The following is a 16,741-nucleotide window of genomic DNA, read 5'->3' as shown; positions in this document are numbered from 1 at the left end:
CTTTTTTATAAATATCTTACAATGAGATCTTTAAGATATGATGGAGCTTAGTCATTAAGAGCTTTATATGTGAGAAGAAGAATCTTAAATTCTATTCTGAATTTAACAGGGAGAAGCTAACACTGGAGAAATATGATCTCTCCTGTTAGATCTCATCAGAACTCTGGCTGCAGCATTTTGGATCAACTGAAGGCTTTTCACAGAATTTGTGGGACAGCGCAGTAATAAAGAATTACAGTAGTCCAGTCTTGGTACTGCACTTGACTCATGCTGGGTGTCTGGTGCCTAGCGGGGCCTTATCTCCTTTACACTATGGCCGTGGAGGCTCTTCTTCTGCTGTTGTCTGGGCTGGAGTATGGCTTTCCTGTGATGGGCTGCCTGGTTTCTTTCTTCCGGGCTTCATGGGGGCTGCTGGTTGCCCGTGTCTGGGGACCCTTCCTGTCTGCTCCCGATCTCTGGAGTGGGGGTGGTTGCAGCCTCTTTCCTCCATTATTAACCACAATTCATGCAATACTTTTGTCATATATTTTGCGTGCACACACACGCATGCTCACCCACTCAGTATAATGGTGCTGCAAACTATGATGAGAACACTGGCTCTATGGGCTTCAGGTATGCTGTGTCTCTGGGTGCAGCAATAAAAACAAAAAAATAAATAACAGGAAAAAGATGGCAGATTTAATGTCCATTTTGATGAACCACTATCAGGGAAACGTTATGAGTTGGATTGTTGACATAAATCTGGCATGTCTGCTTTTGCATTACCACTCGCTTTTCTTTTTCCTTTTTGATCTCTTACTGGCTCTAGCTTAGTGCCACAGACTTACAAACCTGTATGATTGTAAGTGTTACAAAGTGAGCTAAATAATGGTTATTTCAGCTGCTGTAATGTTATCTGTCTGTAAATTTTCTTTGGATTTCAGCAGAACTGCATCCTCGGATCAGCATTTCTTGTGAGACTAACAATGTGCTTACTTCACGCCATGTTTATATGAGGTTTGGTAAATGGTAAATTGACTTGTACTTGTATAGCGCTTTTCTAGTCTAACTGACCACTCAAAGTGCTTCACTTATTCACCCCACTCACACAGACTCATACAGCACATCTTAAGATACTTAACTACGTGCTTTTCAAATCATTTCTAATCATTCATACAGTGTGGGCATTCAGTGTCTTGCCCAACATATAGCCAGAGTCGGACCAATTAAATTAAGTTATTTTATGTGTTTAAAATCAAATCTGAAAAATTTAGACAAACACACCCAGATTATACAGTTGGGAGTTGCATTTCTACCGCATGTATATATTCATTCAGAGTCAAACTCGCCTAGATCCTTTGCACACCCTCTACAGTTCCCTTTAACGAGAAGCCAGTAACAACAGGGAGTAACAACAAGAGATGTTGTGTATCTTGCTTGTTATTCTTGCTGTACTGAAACATGAATACTGCTCCTTATTTGTAACTCACTTTGGATAAATGCACCCTAGAAATGGAAAAAAATACAATGCAAATTTAAATAAATTACTTTGTGGATATTCAGTGCACTGAAGAAAATACATTTTTTCTTAATAAACAAGGCTTCAAAAAAATGACTTGGAGACTGTTGCAGTTATTTTACAAAATTGCCTTTGAGATGGTAGACCATCTCATCTACAGAAAGAAACAAGCAAAATTCCCAAAATGTCAAACACCTTGGTAATGACCTCAGAACTAGATGTAATTCCTTCCCAGTTTGGGTTTTCAGTCATCCATTTTAATTGCCTACATAATATCAGGCCTAATGGACCTTTGTGTGGTATATAATGCTGACCATCAACTCACCTCATCTCTGTGGTTTTTGATGGGCAGACAAAGTATACTCTGTGTTTTGTAACCTGTGATCAGGTCGACTTCTGCATTGAACCTTGGGTCCTGGGGAAGCAAAGAACACATAAATGATCCTATTAGTAGGCATGCTTTCTGATACATGCACTGTATGTCACCACTGTGTCGAAGCCATTCCTGATATAAAACTGTGCTATCAGACTATGCTCTGTTGGTGTTGTTTACACTTCAGCACGCCAGCACATAAATTTGTCACTCCAGACTAAGATCAAAAAGCTTTGAATGTCAGGCAACAGTATACAAGGCTTCAAAGTGGCTTGTGTAACTCTCAACAATAGGTACCAAATATTTTAATAATGTATAAGCACGAGGCGTCACCTACAATCATACCCTCAACAGCCACCTACAGGTACAACACCTGTGGATCCTGTTTGTATAAAGAGACTGATATTCTGTCATTTCTGAACACATGTAGCTGCCAACATTATGCAAACAAAGGCCTCTTGGTTTTCAAGAGGCCTCATCAAGAGAAGTGGCTTCTAAAGGCATATTAAAGATTGGTGGATGGAGAGACCTTTTGTTTTGTAGACTTTTCTCCCATTGGCAACTTCCCACCCACCAGCTGACCTTTAAACACTGACTCTCTCTGTTCATTTCTGTCATCTTCCAGACTATGTTTATGTGTGGAAAAAAGTCATGACCAAAGGGGGAATATCAGACTTTCCTCAGTCCCCACTTAAAATCTAATTTGATTTTGTTTATATAGCACCACTTAACAATGATTAAAGACAGTTTGCTCTAGTAGATTATGGCCCCCAAATACCAAACAATAAAACCAGAACTATCTGAACAGTCTTCTGTAATTAGGGTGAACTAACCTTTTGGTAAGTTAGTTAGTTAACTTATCTTGGCGAAACTACTGTCAACCATCTTATTATTGATAAAGCATCAATGGCTCACATTGCTTCAAAGACACGCTGCCAGTATAGGAAACAGTGAAAGCAGACAGTGAAAGCAGCCATGTAATTCTACTTGTTTCTGATATTACTTTAGTTTTTTCAGAACCTTTTTGGAAACAGCTGTCAACAACTTGAAACAAGACAGAATATCCACAACAGAACACTTGATGAAAGAATATCCATCATCAGCTGTTATGCATGGGAAAAAGTACAACTGTATAATTCCACTGTCCAAAAGCCTTGACACTTGAAGTAAATCAGAAAAATCTTAACTCTATAATTGTGTAAGATTTTACTGTAAAAAATGCATGTTCTCCTGGATATACTTGGTACACAACCTTTAGACATCAATCTGTTGTTAAGGACTATATTCTGCATGTAAACATACACACACACTGAAGTCAGGCTGATATGAACACACACAAAACACATTTAATTATAGCCACATCCTTGCTCCCCTCATCCAAAGCAAACAAACACTACACACACATCTGCTTCTTTTTGAAAACACTCATAACTCTTCCAGAAGGTCAGTTTCTGTGGACATTAAGCCAGAACCACACACATACAATACTCACTTACAAACCCATATAATAGTGGCAAAGCTATGTCCATATGCATTTCTTTTCATTCTAACACAAAGCTGACAATGATCAGTCTGTCACAAGTTTACTGAGGTAACCAGGGAGCTGTTGGAAATAAAAATGGAGACACAGATGGAGTAGTTAAAGGTCAGAAGCTCCACCTGTATAGGTGGGGTTAGCGGTGCCCAGTGCTGAAATTTAATCTGCAGCCACAAGTTAAAAAAATGTTTTTAAGGTGTTCACATTACTTACTTCCAGTTTATATCTCATTTATCTATTCACATCTACTATTGGCGGAAAGCTCCCATCCAAGTCCATTAAAATTAAATGTAATCCTTGTGCATTCAGTTAATTTCAGTTCACTAATTCTTCATAGATCCCCAAAGATAACTTAAAAAATGTTTGTAATAAATTCTATGAACAGATAAAAATAAGGAGATCAAATAGTCATTATAAGCAGTTATTAGTCCGGTTTCTTCTCACTAATGAAACTAATCTGAAGCAATCCTTTGAAAAGCCACAAAAAAAAGTGAATTAGACACATTTCCATTGATAGGTTTAAAGTCAATAAATTAGGTTGTGTAGTGTCACTGGAGAGTGAGAGTGGCAGTTTGCCTAAATTGCTCATGGTTGTAGTTGTCCCGAGTTGAATGAGTTGCAGGACAACAATTATTGTGGTGGACATCCACAAGAGGAATTTTGGAAAAATATTTTCTTCAGGAATTACTTTCATCTTTGGGAATATCTGGGAAAGCATATTATATATGGGAAGACGCTGATAAGCTACAAGAGGAAAGGACAGTTGTGGTCTTAAATTATCTTTTTTTCAAGTCACAATCACATTTTGAAAACCATTGTATGCTGTTCAGGAAGCTGCATCTGCAGCTCTTCTTTTCTTATCAAACAGAACAATAGGTTATTAGCTTAATTTCAATTAAAAGTATAAGACTTTCAATTTGAGTGTAACCTTTGTATATTTGAATTTTGCTGTTCACAGACACACACACAGACACAAACTCAGACCAAATACCTCATATGCACTTTTGATATTAAGCTGTTGTCCCGTGGCAGCTACATGTCCAACTATGCCCTTGTTCCACTCCAGTCGAATGCAGCTGCTAGATGATTCTTCAAGCGTAGAGCCCTCGGCCACATCAAATAGCCGGCTTACCAAGAACTTCCTGTTGGAGCTGTCCTCGCCCACCTAGTACCACATACACAGTGACAGTGACTTAAAATAGGAAAATGAAAATTAATTGAAAACAACAGACAATTTTATAGCTCAACTCAGACCTTCTGAAACAACACTGCGAGTTGACAGTTACTGTTACTATCATCCGACTTCAAAACTACCATGTAGACATTGCAGTGTGGCCCTGACTTAATTTGTATTCAAAGTTAGTTACACCAGAATCTAATTGTTTATACACTCCTTCCGAATTCAAAGATATATTTTTGCTAAATTAATGTTTGTTACACAGCATCTATATCAGATCTTGTGTTTTACTTGTGAAGCAGAATTAGTCTGTCCACTTACTGTCAAAATGTGTGTAACATAAAAATGGACTGTGAGTAGTTGCAGATAGAAAGGTTTAAAAAATTTGTTGGATAATCAAAGATATTTCTATTCCAGGAAAAAGTGTTGTGCTAAGATGCAAATTGATGTTCATGGATAAGATGTTCGTGCTAATTGTAACTGCTTTGAAACCAAGCTGACCTGAGCTGTTGTTCTTGACTTAAGACAGTGACAAAAAGTGAAATTTGTATGTGCTTCCTAATACCACTATTTCCTTTCTTTCCAAGAACAGGACAAGAGGAAAAAATACCCAGAGCTCTAGAAAATAAGTCATTACATTAGCTTTGTTTAGCACAAAGATTGAAGCAGAGAAATTCAGCAACTCTGTGTTCAGCTTCACTAAAAGTAACAATTAAAAGCACTTCATCTTTCATGTTTAAATGTGAGGACCAACAGAGATGTAAAATACATATTGTGGTTTCCGTAGGGTTACTTGCTAATCCCCTCTACCTCCACATGTAGCACAAGAGCCTGAGAATAATATTTATTTTTCCCATAACTATAAAAACCATTGCATTTAGTGATTAAGCCTCTTCTTTTGCCATTTAGGGACCCAATCCTTAAAATACAGTTTCTGGTGGTGGAGACCAATTTAAAAAGAGATTTCATACTGCCAAAGTAAAGAAGCATAATTATGTCTTCCTTCCCCTAGCTCTAGCTGATGGCAGAGCTCCAGCTAAAACAGTTAGAAACATATGACAAACTCTCTTGCTCTTTTCATTCCTACCAAAAACAGAGAGTAGCGATCTGCAGCAATCAGTTCATTGATGTGGAGGAAGATCTTATGGCAGAGCACTGTCACATCCAGATGACTCGACACATCCTTTACCAGCTCCAGGAGTCTGGTGCAGTGGTCCCCACTGCTGCTCCCACCTCCATTACCTCCTCCCCCACCAACACCACCCATAACTGATCCCCTAAAAGGAACAGTTTCACGGTCAGCGTCACTCAGAAATGTTAGCGAGCCCTCTGAGTCTTTAACCACAATGGGTCTGAGCGGTCGGTCAAACTCTGATGCTGAGATTTTGCGAGTTGGGGTGCTGGGAGCCGGACTGGGGACTATTGCCAGTGAGGGGCAGCGGTTATCCAGTAGGTTCAGGGTGGGTGGGAGGATGGTGGAGGTGCAGGGTGGTCCAAGATCTGTGGATGAAGGGTAGGCCAGCTGCTGTGAAGAATTTTCTTTGGACGCTGATGGCTGGATGGTGTGGACGCGGTCGGCAAACCAGGCATTTACCATCTCCCTGTTGAAATACAAAAGAAAATTGGTCAGTGTCTAAAACATACCAGGTGGGTAAAGCAAGTAACAGTATTTTACTATATCTGCTGTTGGTCCTCGGTTTCCCACAAAACAGCTCTGAATCATGCAAGACTCTAGACACCAGCAGTACATCATTGAACTTGCGCTGAAAGCAGAGCTGGAGCTGCTACAAATTAGATTTGTTTCAGCACATCCTGACACCTTGAAGTCATAGTCTGTCCCTCCTTGGATGTCTTTCAGTAGGTTTTCATTTGTGCTGACTGAGAGCACTGCTCAGACCTTGTGACGTTCTTATCCAGTATTTTTGCCATTTAATTCTTGTCAGTCAATCAGGTTTTTACACCTGTACATTTCACCCAAATACGACACAGTGACAAGGTGCACTGGCAGAATATATAGTGCCTAATATATCCCTTCCACTCTTTCGGTAATAATCAAGATTATTTGCTTTGTCCATGAATAGTCATACAATAGCCATACATTTTTTTTGTTCAATTTAAATGCATTACACAAATCTTCCCATCCCTGGGAATTAAAAAAAAAAAGAAAAAAATGTATTATCAACTCAGCGGTGACTTTTGGAACACAAATTTTCATCTGGTCCTGAATCAAAATAGAGGCTAGAACAGTCTTCTAATTTGGGCCTGGTAATATGAGTGAAGATTAGTCAACAATAGTGTTTAATTCTCGTTTCTTGTGTTCAAAAATAGATTTTGTTGTCCAGTCAAGGTGAAATAGGCAATGGGTAAAACTAGTCTTGTCATGCACACCAGGCGCAGGTCATTCAGTGTGGTTACATGCGTGCCATCGGATCAGATTAATGGCTAAATTACAATAAGATTGAGTTATTCAGTTCATGTAGACACCTTAATCTGACAAGAAGTTTGTGCCATAACCATGCTCATCACAAATGCAGAGGGATGTAGCTTCATCTTGCTCTTCGTTCACCATCTTTCTCGAATGCCTTAGTTTTGGTGGTGCTGGTGGTGAAGACGTCAATCGGAAGTTGCTCTATTAGCGATAGTGGAAATGGGTACAGCGCTACCTATCGTACAGGGGTATGGCATGCTTTGTGCCAGTGATTTGATTCATTCACCGCCATATTGACACAGGATAATTACCCTTGCTCAGATAAGGAACATAACCCAACTACAGTTATAATCGAGTTAATCTCATCATGTAGACCCACTGATTGAGAAGACGCAAGCCACTCATGCTGAAATGTGATTGGCTCTGGGCACCTAGAGATGGAACTTTGGCTCAAACCTGATTGGCTCAGAAAAAAAGCTGAAGGTAATGCAATAACAATAGAATTGACAAACAAATGAGAAAAAGAATAAGGTAAAATCTCTTAAAAAACAAAACATAAAAGAAATTGGAGAAATAATAAGAAAATATTAAACAATACATAGAAGTAAAATATATTAATTCAAAAATAGAAACAAATAAATACATGTGAAAATAAGTTGTTTTGTCAATGTATGTTTAAAATAAAATGTTTTGTTATTTGTCTTTATATATTCATTTCTGATTATTCTTTTATGAATTTGTCTATATTTTCACTCTTATCTATGTTTGTGTACATTTCTTAATTTATTTTCTTATCATTTTAGATTTATTCTTTTTTTGTGGCATTGTTCCATACACCAGTTTTATCCAAGTTTTACACCAGTTTAGACCAAAATCATGCAAAACTCTTTTCTTTGTATTATTTTTTCCAAGCTCTTTCATCTTACATCACTGCAGTTGAAGAAAATAAGAATCAAGTGTGACGATTTCCCAGTGCCTACACATTTTTGTGTATTTATCAGCAATTGTGAGTTGCTGGACTGGCAGCAGGAAAATGTTAACATGCTGGCCTACCATTTATAGCTTTACTGAGAAATACTGAGGGTAATTTACCCTCAGTACATTTAATTCAAGTAGAATGACTCTCAGAAATCTTTGTGCCAAACTAAAGATTTTTTCTGAGAACTGCCCCTAAGGGCTTTGTTTAGGCAAATTTTAGACTTTTTATTCCAAAAGAGGAAATGGAGCACTGCAGCTGTAGTCAACACAACACCCATTTCCCACCACACAATGTGGCTGAAGTTTTCCACAACAGATTTTAACATGAAATACAACTCCACGAAGGCAGAATATATTAGAGACAAAAAAAAAAGTGTGTAGCCATCTGTTTTATTTTTTGTTTCTCTTCTTTCTGTGTACTAACTTGTGCAAACTATTCATTTTGGCACGTTTGGCATGAAATTCATGTTAATCTTTAAGTGATAATATGAACAAACTCCATAAGAAAGAGGAGGCTGAGAGCCACAATAGAAAAAAACATCTCCTGGTGAAGCTGCCTCTTATTTTACTTTAATGAAAAAGCCATTGAAATGTTATAAGTCACACAAAATAGGATCACAATAGTAACTGTTATGGTAACTTAAGCACTCAAAATGTAATGTAGGTGAAGATTTGACAACTGCATTGTTTATTTCTAGCTTCAGATTGATCTCAAACAGTTTGGATGGATGGCTAAGAGTAAAAAAGCAATATTCAAACAGTCTCCTTGTACAAGGAGAGCACTTCATAAAGAGAGAGCATACAAATTAAGCTCTACGCAACTGGCTCTAAGCATTCAGGGGTATAAGCCAATTATGGATAAATTCTGACTGGCTCAGAACAAACGTGGGATGTAAAAGCAAAGACTAATGAAAATAACCAGGACAAATGAGTAACAGAAAAACTAAGAGGCAAAAAACTAAGGAAAAATAAAAGGAGAAAAATAATAAATTAAACGACTAAATAATGGAGAAAAATACATATAAAAATGTAATTTACATACAATATAAGATAGATATTTATATAATATATATATATACAGAAGTAAATAAAAAATAAATGTGAGCCTAAATGTTTTTAATGCTTTTGTTTTTTCTTTACATTTCCACATTCATTTAAAGATAGGTATGTGTCCTAATTATTTTCAGTGTGCAGACTGATGATATTTACAAAATGTTAAATCATTAAAAATCTAAAAAGCAATCAAAATTTTCAAGTGTATTCTATTAAACAATATTTAACAATATTTAAACTCAACATGTGAGAATGAAAATGGCATTTGCATGCTCAAGTTGAATGGAAATGTACCAGCTTGTGCTTCCAGCATAAGCAGTTTTAAGTAATATAACATCAAAGAAAAGAAAAAAGATTATTATACAGTACTGTGCAAAAGTCTTGAGCCACCCCTCATTTCTTTAATATTGCCAGGAAAGTGGAAAACAGGTGCATTGAAAAAAGTGAAATGCAGTATATAAGAAAAAAACACTGTAGAATTGTAACAAACTTGGAAGTCAATATTTGGTATGAGCACATTCACTGACCATTCTCAGATAAGCTTTCTTGTAATGTTTTTAAGTTTTTAACTTTGGATGTTGGCTGCCTTTTGTTCTATTCCTCCTCTGGGGAGGATCTATCTCTCCATAAGACCTATTGCTACTGATTTTCAGTCCACTTCTTCTGTCATTTGGCATACCTCAGCCTTTTCCCAAGAGATCATTACCGATGAAGCATCAATTCAGGTGTATCTCTCGGGTCAGGTCTTTACTGGATTTTTTTCGTATTTCTATAGGACATCACTTTCAGATGTTGGTCATCTACAGTAGATTTATTTGATCATTTTTGTTTATTTTATGCCTTTAATGGATAGAACAGTAGAAGAAAGACAGGAAGCAGGGGGCAGAGAGAGGGGGGGTGACATGCAGCAAGGGCCGTCTGGTGCGGGACTCAGACCGGAGTCAACAGCAGCGAGGCCTCTATACATGGGACGCCTGCACAACCCACTACGCCACAGACCACCCCAACAGTAGATTGTTTGCGGGGGAGTTTGTGTCTTCCATCCCAAAAGTCCCAGGTAACGCAGGGCTCTCAAGTCTCACGCATTGAGAGTGACAGTCACACTTTTCGATCTTTTGTCACTTACAAATGAATGGGTCCTTATCAGGCCACTGCAGAGCTTGATGATGATCTGATCATTTGAATCAGGTGTGGTGGAGGAGGGAAACATCAGAAACATGCAGGGCAGTGGGTCATGAGGACCGGAATTGAGAAACACTGGTCTAATTAATCCACACACATTTCAGGCATGCACTCAAACTTAGGATCGAAAAAGTGCTGAAGGTCACGTGACTCACCCTGCAGTGATAGGTTCTGTTTAGCTGAGTGGAAACCTGGACAAGAGGGTAAAGGGTGCTGCCTGTGAAATTAACAGTGGTGTATTGAGGCCGCGTTCAGACAAATAAAACGTGGACGAGTGAGTGTCAGAAGGAGTCAAGTGGAGTCTCTCTCGCTCCATCTCCCATTGAGCTGCCTGCTTTGCCCACAGGACCCTAATGTATTCAAGGGAGGTGTGGCTGAATCCCTCTGGAAGAAAATGCATCTCAGCCAAAGCAAAATTTTGGCTATTGTGTGCAAACCCTATTGAATCCCAATGACAAACAGCAGAAGGGAAAATAATTATGTCCTCTTGCAGGGCTTTTTACGATACTTATTTCAAGACAGAGGCTGAATGTTTTTGTGTTGCTGGATGAATAGAAAACAAAATTAAATCACCACTGTGGTTTAAGTGGATAAAAGGGCCAGAAGGGGTTTGGCACTAAAACAAACACGGACCTAAAGTTTCAAGGGCTGGTAAAATGTTACTTCTCCAGAAACATAGATTTGGAATCTGTTTGGCAAAGGAAGACTAAATCGCCACACTCTCTGGGGTCTTTAAGTGCAGGCACTTTCATTTATGGCACTGACATGTATGTGTGAGGCTTGTATAATTATCACCAAAAAGCTATCCAACAGTAAGCAATGAAAATTAAACGGTCACTGACAGCAGTAAAAGTTAATGATTAAAGTGGACGATGAAACAAAATAAGCCTGAACTGTGAGGAAGGAGACCACAGAGTGGATCACATCAGCCCTCACTTACACAGCACTGCAGGTAGACCACTTCAAGGCACAGGCACGAGTGCACAGTGCACCCCACATCTCATAGAGCCACATTCAGTTCCATGTTTTCCTGTTGAATATGACTTTTGTTATAAACAACCTTCAATTCTTAAAAGGTAGTTAATACTGATAGTAAAAACTGTAAACTAAAAGGGATTAAACATATCCAGAATCTGCGCACAGTCACATCTACATACAGTGAGCCCTTAACTCTGTCACATTATTACCTTGACGCCTTCCTGGCAAAGTAGGAGTGGGTGAACTCCAAGTGGTCGTCCAGCCACGCTTCCATCTTCTCATTTTCCGTGGAACAGCGGTCCACCATGGCGCAGAAGCAACGACACAGTCTCCCCACTGCAAACTTCAATTACCGTTTACATCTGCACGCGGAGCGGTATCAGAGACATGCAAGTGAAAGAGAAGGAGAATGAAAGAAAGAAAGAGGCTCCAACGAAGAGCTCCTCACGAACCAATACGTCGGACTGGCGCGCAGAACGTTAATACAGCGGTGACTGTGCGCTTCCTCGTTGATGAAGCGAGAATGGGAAGACTGGAGAGAGCGAGAAGAGAGAGAAAGGGAGCAACATTTACCCTCTCATTAAAGGAACGTTACAAACATCAGTCGTAGAGGCAGAATAGCTTGCAAGCTATAGCAATGTTCCTATGTTGTCAAGCGCTTTGTTACTACGTTAAGAAAGGTGCGATACAAACAAATTAGTATTGTTATACTGTCATTGTACAATATTAGACATAAAGTAGTACAAAGAGTTTCAAATTAGTTTTTTGAAAAATGCTCATCGTTAAGCTGATGTCAGTAATGCAAATGCAGAAATAGAGGCAATAAGATAAGTCTTGAGCCGCAATAACAAACTTCTGGAATATTTCACAAATAATTACACTTAGTGTCAACAGCATCTTAGAGAACCTGAGTGGAGTTCCTGATGTAGGCTATTAATTGTTCTTGGCTCATTACTTGGTGAAATTGTGTTTGGACAAATCTATATAAAGTCCCACAGCCGCATAATTTACCTAAAAACTAGTTCCAGAATGTACATTTAAAAGAGATTTTCGTTCGCCGTCTTTCTCGAATGCCTGAGTTTGTTGTTGTTGAAGACGTCAACCTAAAGGCTCTATTGAAATGGGTACAGCGCTATCTATCGTACTGCGGTATTGCATGCTTTGTGCCAGTGATTCGATTCATTCACCACCATATATCCAAGGAAAATTACCTTTGATCAGATAAGGAGCATAACCCAACTATAGCTATAATCGAGTTAATCTCATCATGAAGACCCACTGACTGCTTCTCCAGAGAGTGCTCTGACCACTGCCTTCTCAACCCAAAGAGAAGTTTCAATGCAGTATAACTAATTTGTATTTTATGAATTTGTTTTATAACGGATAATGATTGGACTAAAATAAATTGGATTGTAGTTTTCTTGAATTGGGTTTTATTGCACTTTCATCTTTTAAATGCACGTTATAAATAAAAACTGAATTTAATTTAATTGAATGAACAAAATACCCATGGGTTAATTTTTAGGGGGAGGACACCGCTGCCACATTACGAGCCACATTCACATATTTACATTTCAATACATTGAGGGTATTCACATGTTTAGCACTTTGGAGGAAATGTGGGATTTAGGATCTTATCCAAGAACACTTTGATATGTGGAATGGAGAGGAGATTAAAACCAGCAATCTTTCAATGATTGATGCCTGCTCTCAACTCAAAACATCCTCTCTCTGGTGAGAACATCATAACATCCCTTTAAGTCCACTTGGAAAATAGCTGTTTGCTTCTCTATTATAATCGTAAGCATCTTTTTATGCTGAACCTTTAATGATCATTAGTGTGACATCATGTTATTTTAAATGGAATATGACGAAAGGAGTTTTGATTTTTGATTTAAAGATGCAAATCTAGTCTTCTCCTCTTTGATGTTTTTTTCTAAACAGTCCCTCTTCCACACAATGATCTCAATAAGCTTTTGTAATACACTGTCTAGTATCACAGCAAGTGAAAGTGGCCCAAGGATGATAGCTCACTTCATACACAAAAGTTGAGGAGTAATATAAATGTCCCCAAGAAATATTTGTATCTATCTTTGCATCACGGTGCACACTTTAATCTCTCAGGAAAAAACAATCAAAGAGGTTTACCACTGAATTTTGCGCCAATATTTGCTTGGCTGATTTAAAACAAGACGAAAATGCTGTCTCTTCAGTGTTTGCCTAAAATTTCTCTGCACTGACAAATTATATACAAAAACAACATAATCTGAGATATAGATTTCACTCACCATAAACCCTGTTATGTGGCTGCTAATACAAAATAAAATACAAACAATGAATATGTATATTGAATCTTAAAACTGGAGGAGCTCAGAATTTTATTGATGGAGTCTAATGCTTTTCTACTTCTGTATCTTCATTCACTACTCTAGTCTCCAGTGTCCTCCCAGCTGGACACATGGCCTCTGCTGGAGGTGTCAGCTTACCAGCAGATGGTGACTGGTCCCAGAGGGAAGTCATCCCAACCCCCATCAAGCCTCTTACCCCCACCCTTACAACACACACAGCAAATAAAAGAATACAAGGCCTTGTATCAGTCTAATGGTTAGATCATGGAGAAGAAAGCAAAAAGAAGCAGCTTCCTTGTTATGGTATGTGTATTGTCACCTTCAGTTAGTTTGCATCTTATCACATAACATGTCCTTTATTCTTTTAAGATGTATGTCTATGTTTGGAGCATGAGGGCGCAGTATCAAAGCCTTCTAATTGCACCGCAAAGCATCTAAGAAAGACTTTGATACACTTTCATGCACTGGTTTAGACTGCACTCACTAAATATGATAAATGAGGGCGGATGCATGCTTGTCACTGGAATGTGTATACCAGAGAAGACATTGTTTAATTTTAAGTTATTTTGTCTGATAAATTTAATGAAATAAACAATGTTGTTCTGTGATGGATTAATGACCTGTCTGGAGTGCACCCTGCCTCTCCAGCTGAGACATATAATCCTACAATGGGGACTGGATAGTGTAGTGGTAAGACTGCCACCTTTCATATGACCTGGGTTCAAATCCCCTGCATGAAAGGTACTACCTCCAGTAGGGGTCCTCAAGGGCAAGAGCAGGAAGAGTAGCACTGTCATCAATGATCAGCATTCTAACATATTACTTACATAATAGCTGATGATCCTGCAGAAGTTGATATTTCAGTTGGTGTGTTATCACCATTATAGTCTGATATAGTACTTAGAAAATTGTTGTAGGACTTTCAAGTGTATTGTGTTACCTTTTTGTTTGTTTGTCATGAAATAGTGTGCTTCAATGGAAACACTTGGGAATTATCCTTGCCTTTCAGGATGCAATAATAACAATAATAGATCAGTTTGCCATTTTACTTGCTTAAGCTGTTTCAGTGCAGTGTTGTACAGGTGCCTGTACAGATGTACTTCCTCGCTGAGCCTGTTCTCGAATTGGTCCATCTGGTTTGTCATTCTCTGCACGCACCAAGTCACAAATTTTGACTGGTGCATGACTACGCATCGCACTGCCTTTTCATGGCGCGAGCCAAGCGGAAATACTTCATTTTGACGTCATGCACCGTGCACGCCGTGAGCAACACATCAACTATATAACAAGCTTAAGTCATTTTGGATAAAAGCGTCTGACAAATGCATAAACAATGGTACAATACTTTCTGCAACACATCAGATGTGCCTGTTCTGTTGTTGCATATGGTAAAAGCCTGTCTAACATAACTAAAGTTTTTATCCAGTGAATTCAGAGGGGATTTTAATTTATAAACTTCTTTCCACATAGGTGGTGTTTCGGCCTTATTTTCATATGCTATACAGACTATCCTCCATTGTGTTCAGCAAAAGGAAATAAATGTATTTATTTTACAGATAAATTACTTTATGCCTCTTTATGATATTCATGTGTGTGACTTGCATGCAAGTCAACTGAATTTTCATTCGTCCCTATGGGAATCCCAGTTTTTATTATTATTTTTGCTGTGACACTGTCTGCCAGGAAGTTTAATAAATGAAGCAGCAAACAGACTAACAAACTTGGGAAAAATAGGAAAGGTTAATTTTTGTAGTTTTCTGTATTTATTCCCCATTTATTACTCTGTTTGCGAATATGTTTATCAAACTTCTGGGCACACAGGGCAGTCTGCCTCTGAAAGTTATAACAAATGTAAAACATTTTCAATGTACTCAAGATGAGTTTTGAAGGAGAACAATATAGAAAGGGGAGTCTTGCACATTTGTTGAAGACTGACAGGATTCCCATAGGAATTAATTTCCTTCCAGTACAATCGCATATGAATATATAGAAATTAGTGGTTTTGTGCAACATTCAAGATTTTGTAGAAAATTAGACAAATTGTTCACATAATGATAATCAGACACAAGGACCTACGTCTACTAAAGGTGGGCAGTTCAGATAGATAAAGGTTTCAGTCTTTGAGTAAACACTGTATGTTGACAATTACTGTGCTATTACAATTTAAAGTACTGAAACCGTATTGCTCTGTCACATACACACAAAATGGTCAACATAAAAACAAGGCTGAAATACTCTCTGTTTAGACACAGCATCGGACAACGTACCCAAGCTAGCAGTTTTGAGAGGGTGTATTTAGGCAGAATGTGATGAGCTAAATAACTGTCAACATTGATGTAGAGTGTATCAAAATGGTAAAAAATTACAGATTTATTCCGAAACAACCAGGCGTCAACTTGTGATGCAAGTGAGTTGACAGAACACATTGACGCAAATTAGCATAACATTTGAGCTGAGTTCTTAATAATATTTCCTTTAAGTCCATACATTTTTTTGTGTAATTGATATATGGGAGGTGGAGGGGATGGGTTGGGCCAGTTGTGGGCCAGTTGTGGGCTGGTGCAGTCAGAATTGTCCCAGTGGATTTTTATGTCCCACTCCGCCCCTGACCTCCACTCGCCATTTTTGGATGAAGAATAAGGATGAGTACAATCCCAAGAAAAAACATCTCAACCGTGAAGCACAGAGGTGGAAACCTCATGCTTTGGGGGTGTTTTTCTGCAAAGGGGACACAGCGACTACACCATATTGAGGGGAGGATGGATGGTATCGCAAGTATTGTACCATCGCAATATCGCAAGATTTTGGGCAGCAACCTCCTTCCCTCAGTAACAACATTGAAGATTGCTTGTGGCTGGGTCCAGCAGGACAATAACCCGAAACACACAGCCCGAGTAACTAAGAAGTGGCTCCATAAGAAGCATTTCAAGGTCCTGGAGTGGCCTAGTCAATCTCAAGACCTGAACCCAATAGAAAAATCTTTGGAGGGAGTTGAAACTCTGTGTTACCCAGCAACAGCCCAGAAACCTGAAAGATCTGGAGAAGATCTGTATCGATAAGTGGGCCAGAATCCCTGCCACAGTGTGTGCAGACCTGGTGAAGAACTACAGGAAACGTCTGACCTCTGCAATTGAAAACAAAGGTTTCATGGCTCTGGATTAACCTCTCTCAATAGGAGAACTCCATGAA

General features: G+C 38.6%; 1 protein-coding gene across 1 annotated transcript in view; it reads right to left on the bottom strand.

Moving 5' to 3' along the window:
• Window positions 1-11,687, bottom strand: part of pde5ab (phosphodiesterase 5A, cGMP-specific, b) — a 91,647-nt gene extending 79,960 nt beyond the window's left edge. Inside the window, exons 1-4 of the mRNA XM_072376974.1 lie at window positions 11,414-11,687; window positions 5,673-6,186; window positions 4,400-4,573; window positions 1,824-1,913 (exon numbers count right to left, since the gene is read on the bottom strand). Of these exons, the coding sequence (XP_072233075.1) occupies window positions 1,824-1,913; window positions 4,400-4,573; window positions 5,673-6,186; window positions 11,414-11,511 (876 nt within the window). The 5' untranslated portion in view covers window positions 11,512-11,687. The remainder of the gene's footprint in view (window positions 1-1,823; window positions 1,914-4,399; window positions 4,574-5,672; window positions 6,187-11,413) is intronic.
• Window positions 11,688-16,741: the final 5,054 nt, after the last annotated feature.

Source organism: Leuresthes tenuis, unplaced genomic scaffold (genome assembly GCF_036924035.1).
Source record: "Leuresthes tenuis unplaced genomic scaffold, fLeuTen1.0.hap1 SCAF_22, whole genome shotgun sequence".
Classification (NCBI taxonomy): Eukaryota; Metazoa; Chordata; class Actinopteri; order Atheriniformes; family Atherinopsidae; genus Leuresthes; species Leuresthes tenuis.
The sequence above is the reverse complement of the archived record's forward strand: the minus strand, read 5'-3'. Positions and strand labels throughout refer to the sequence as shown.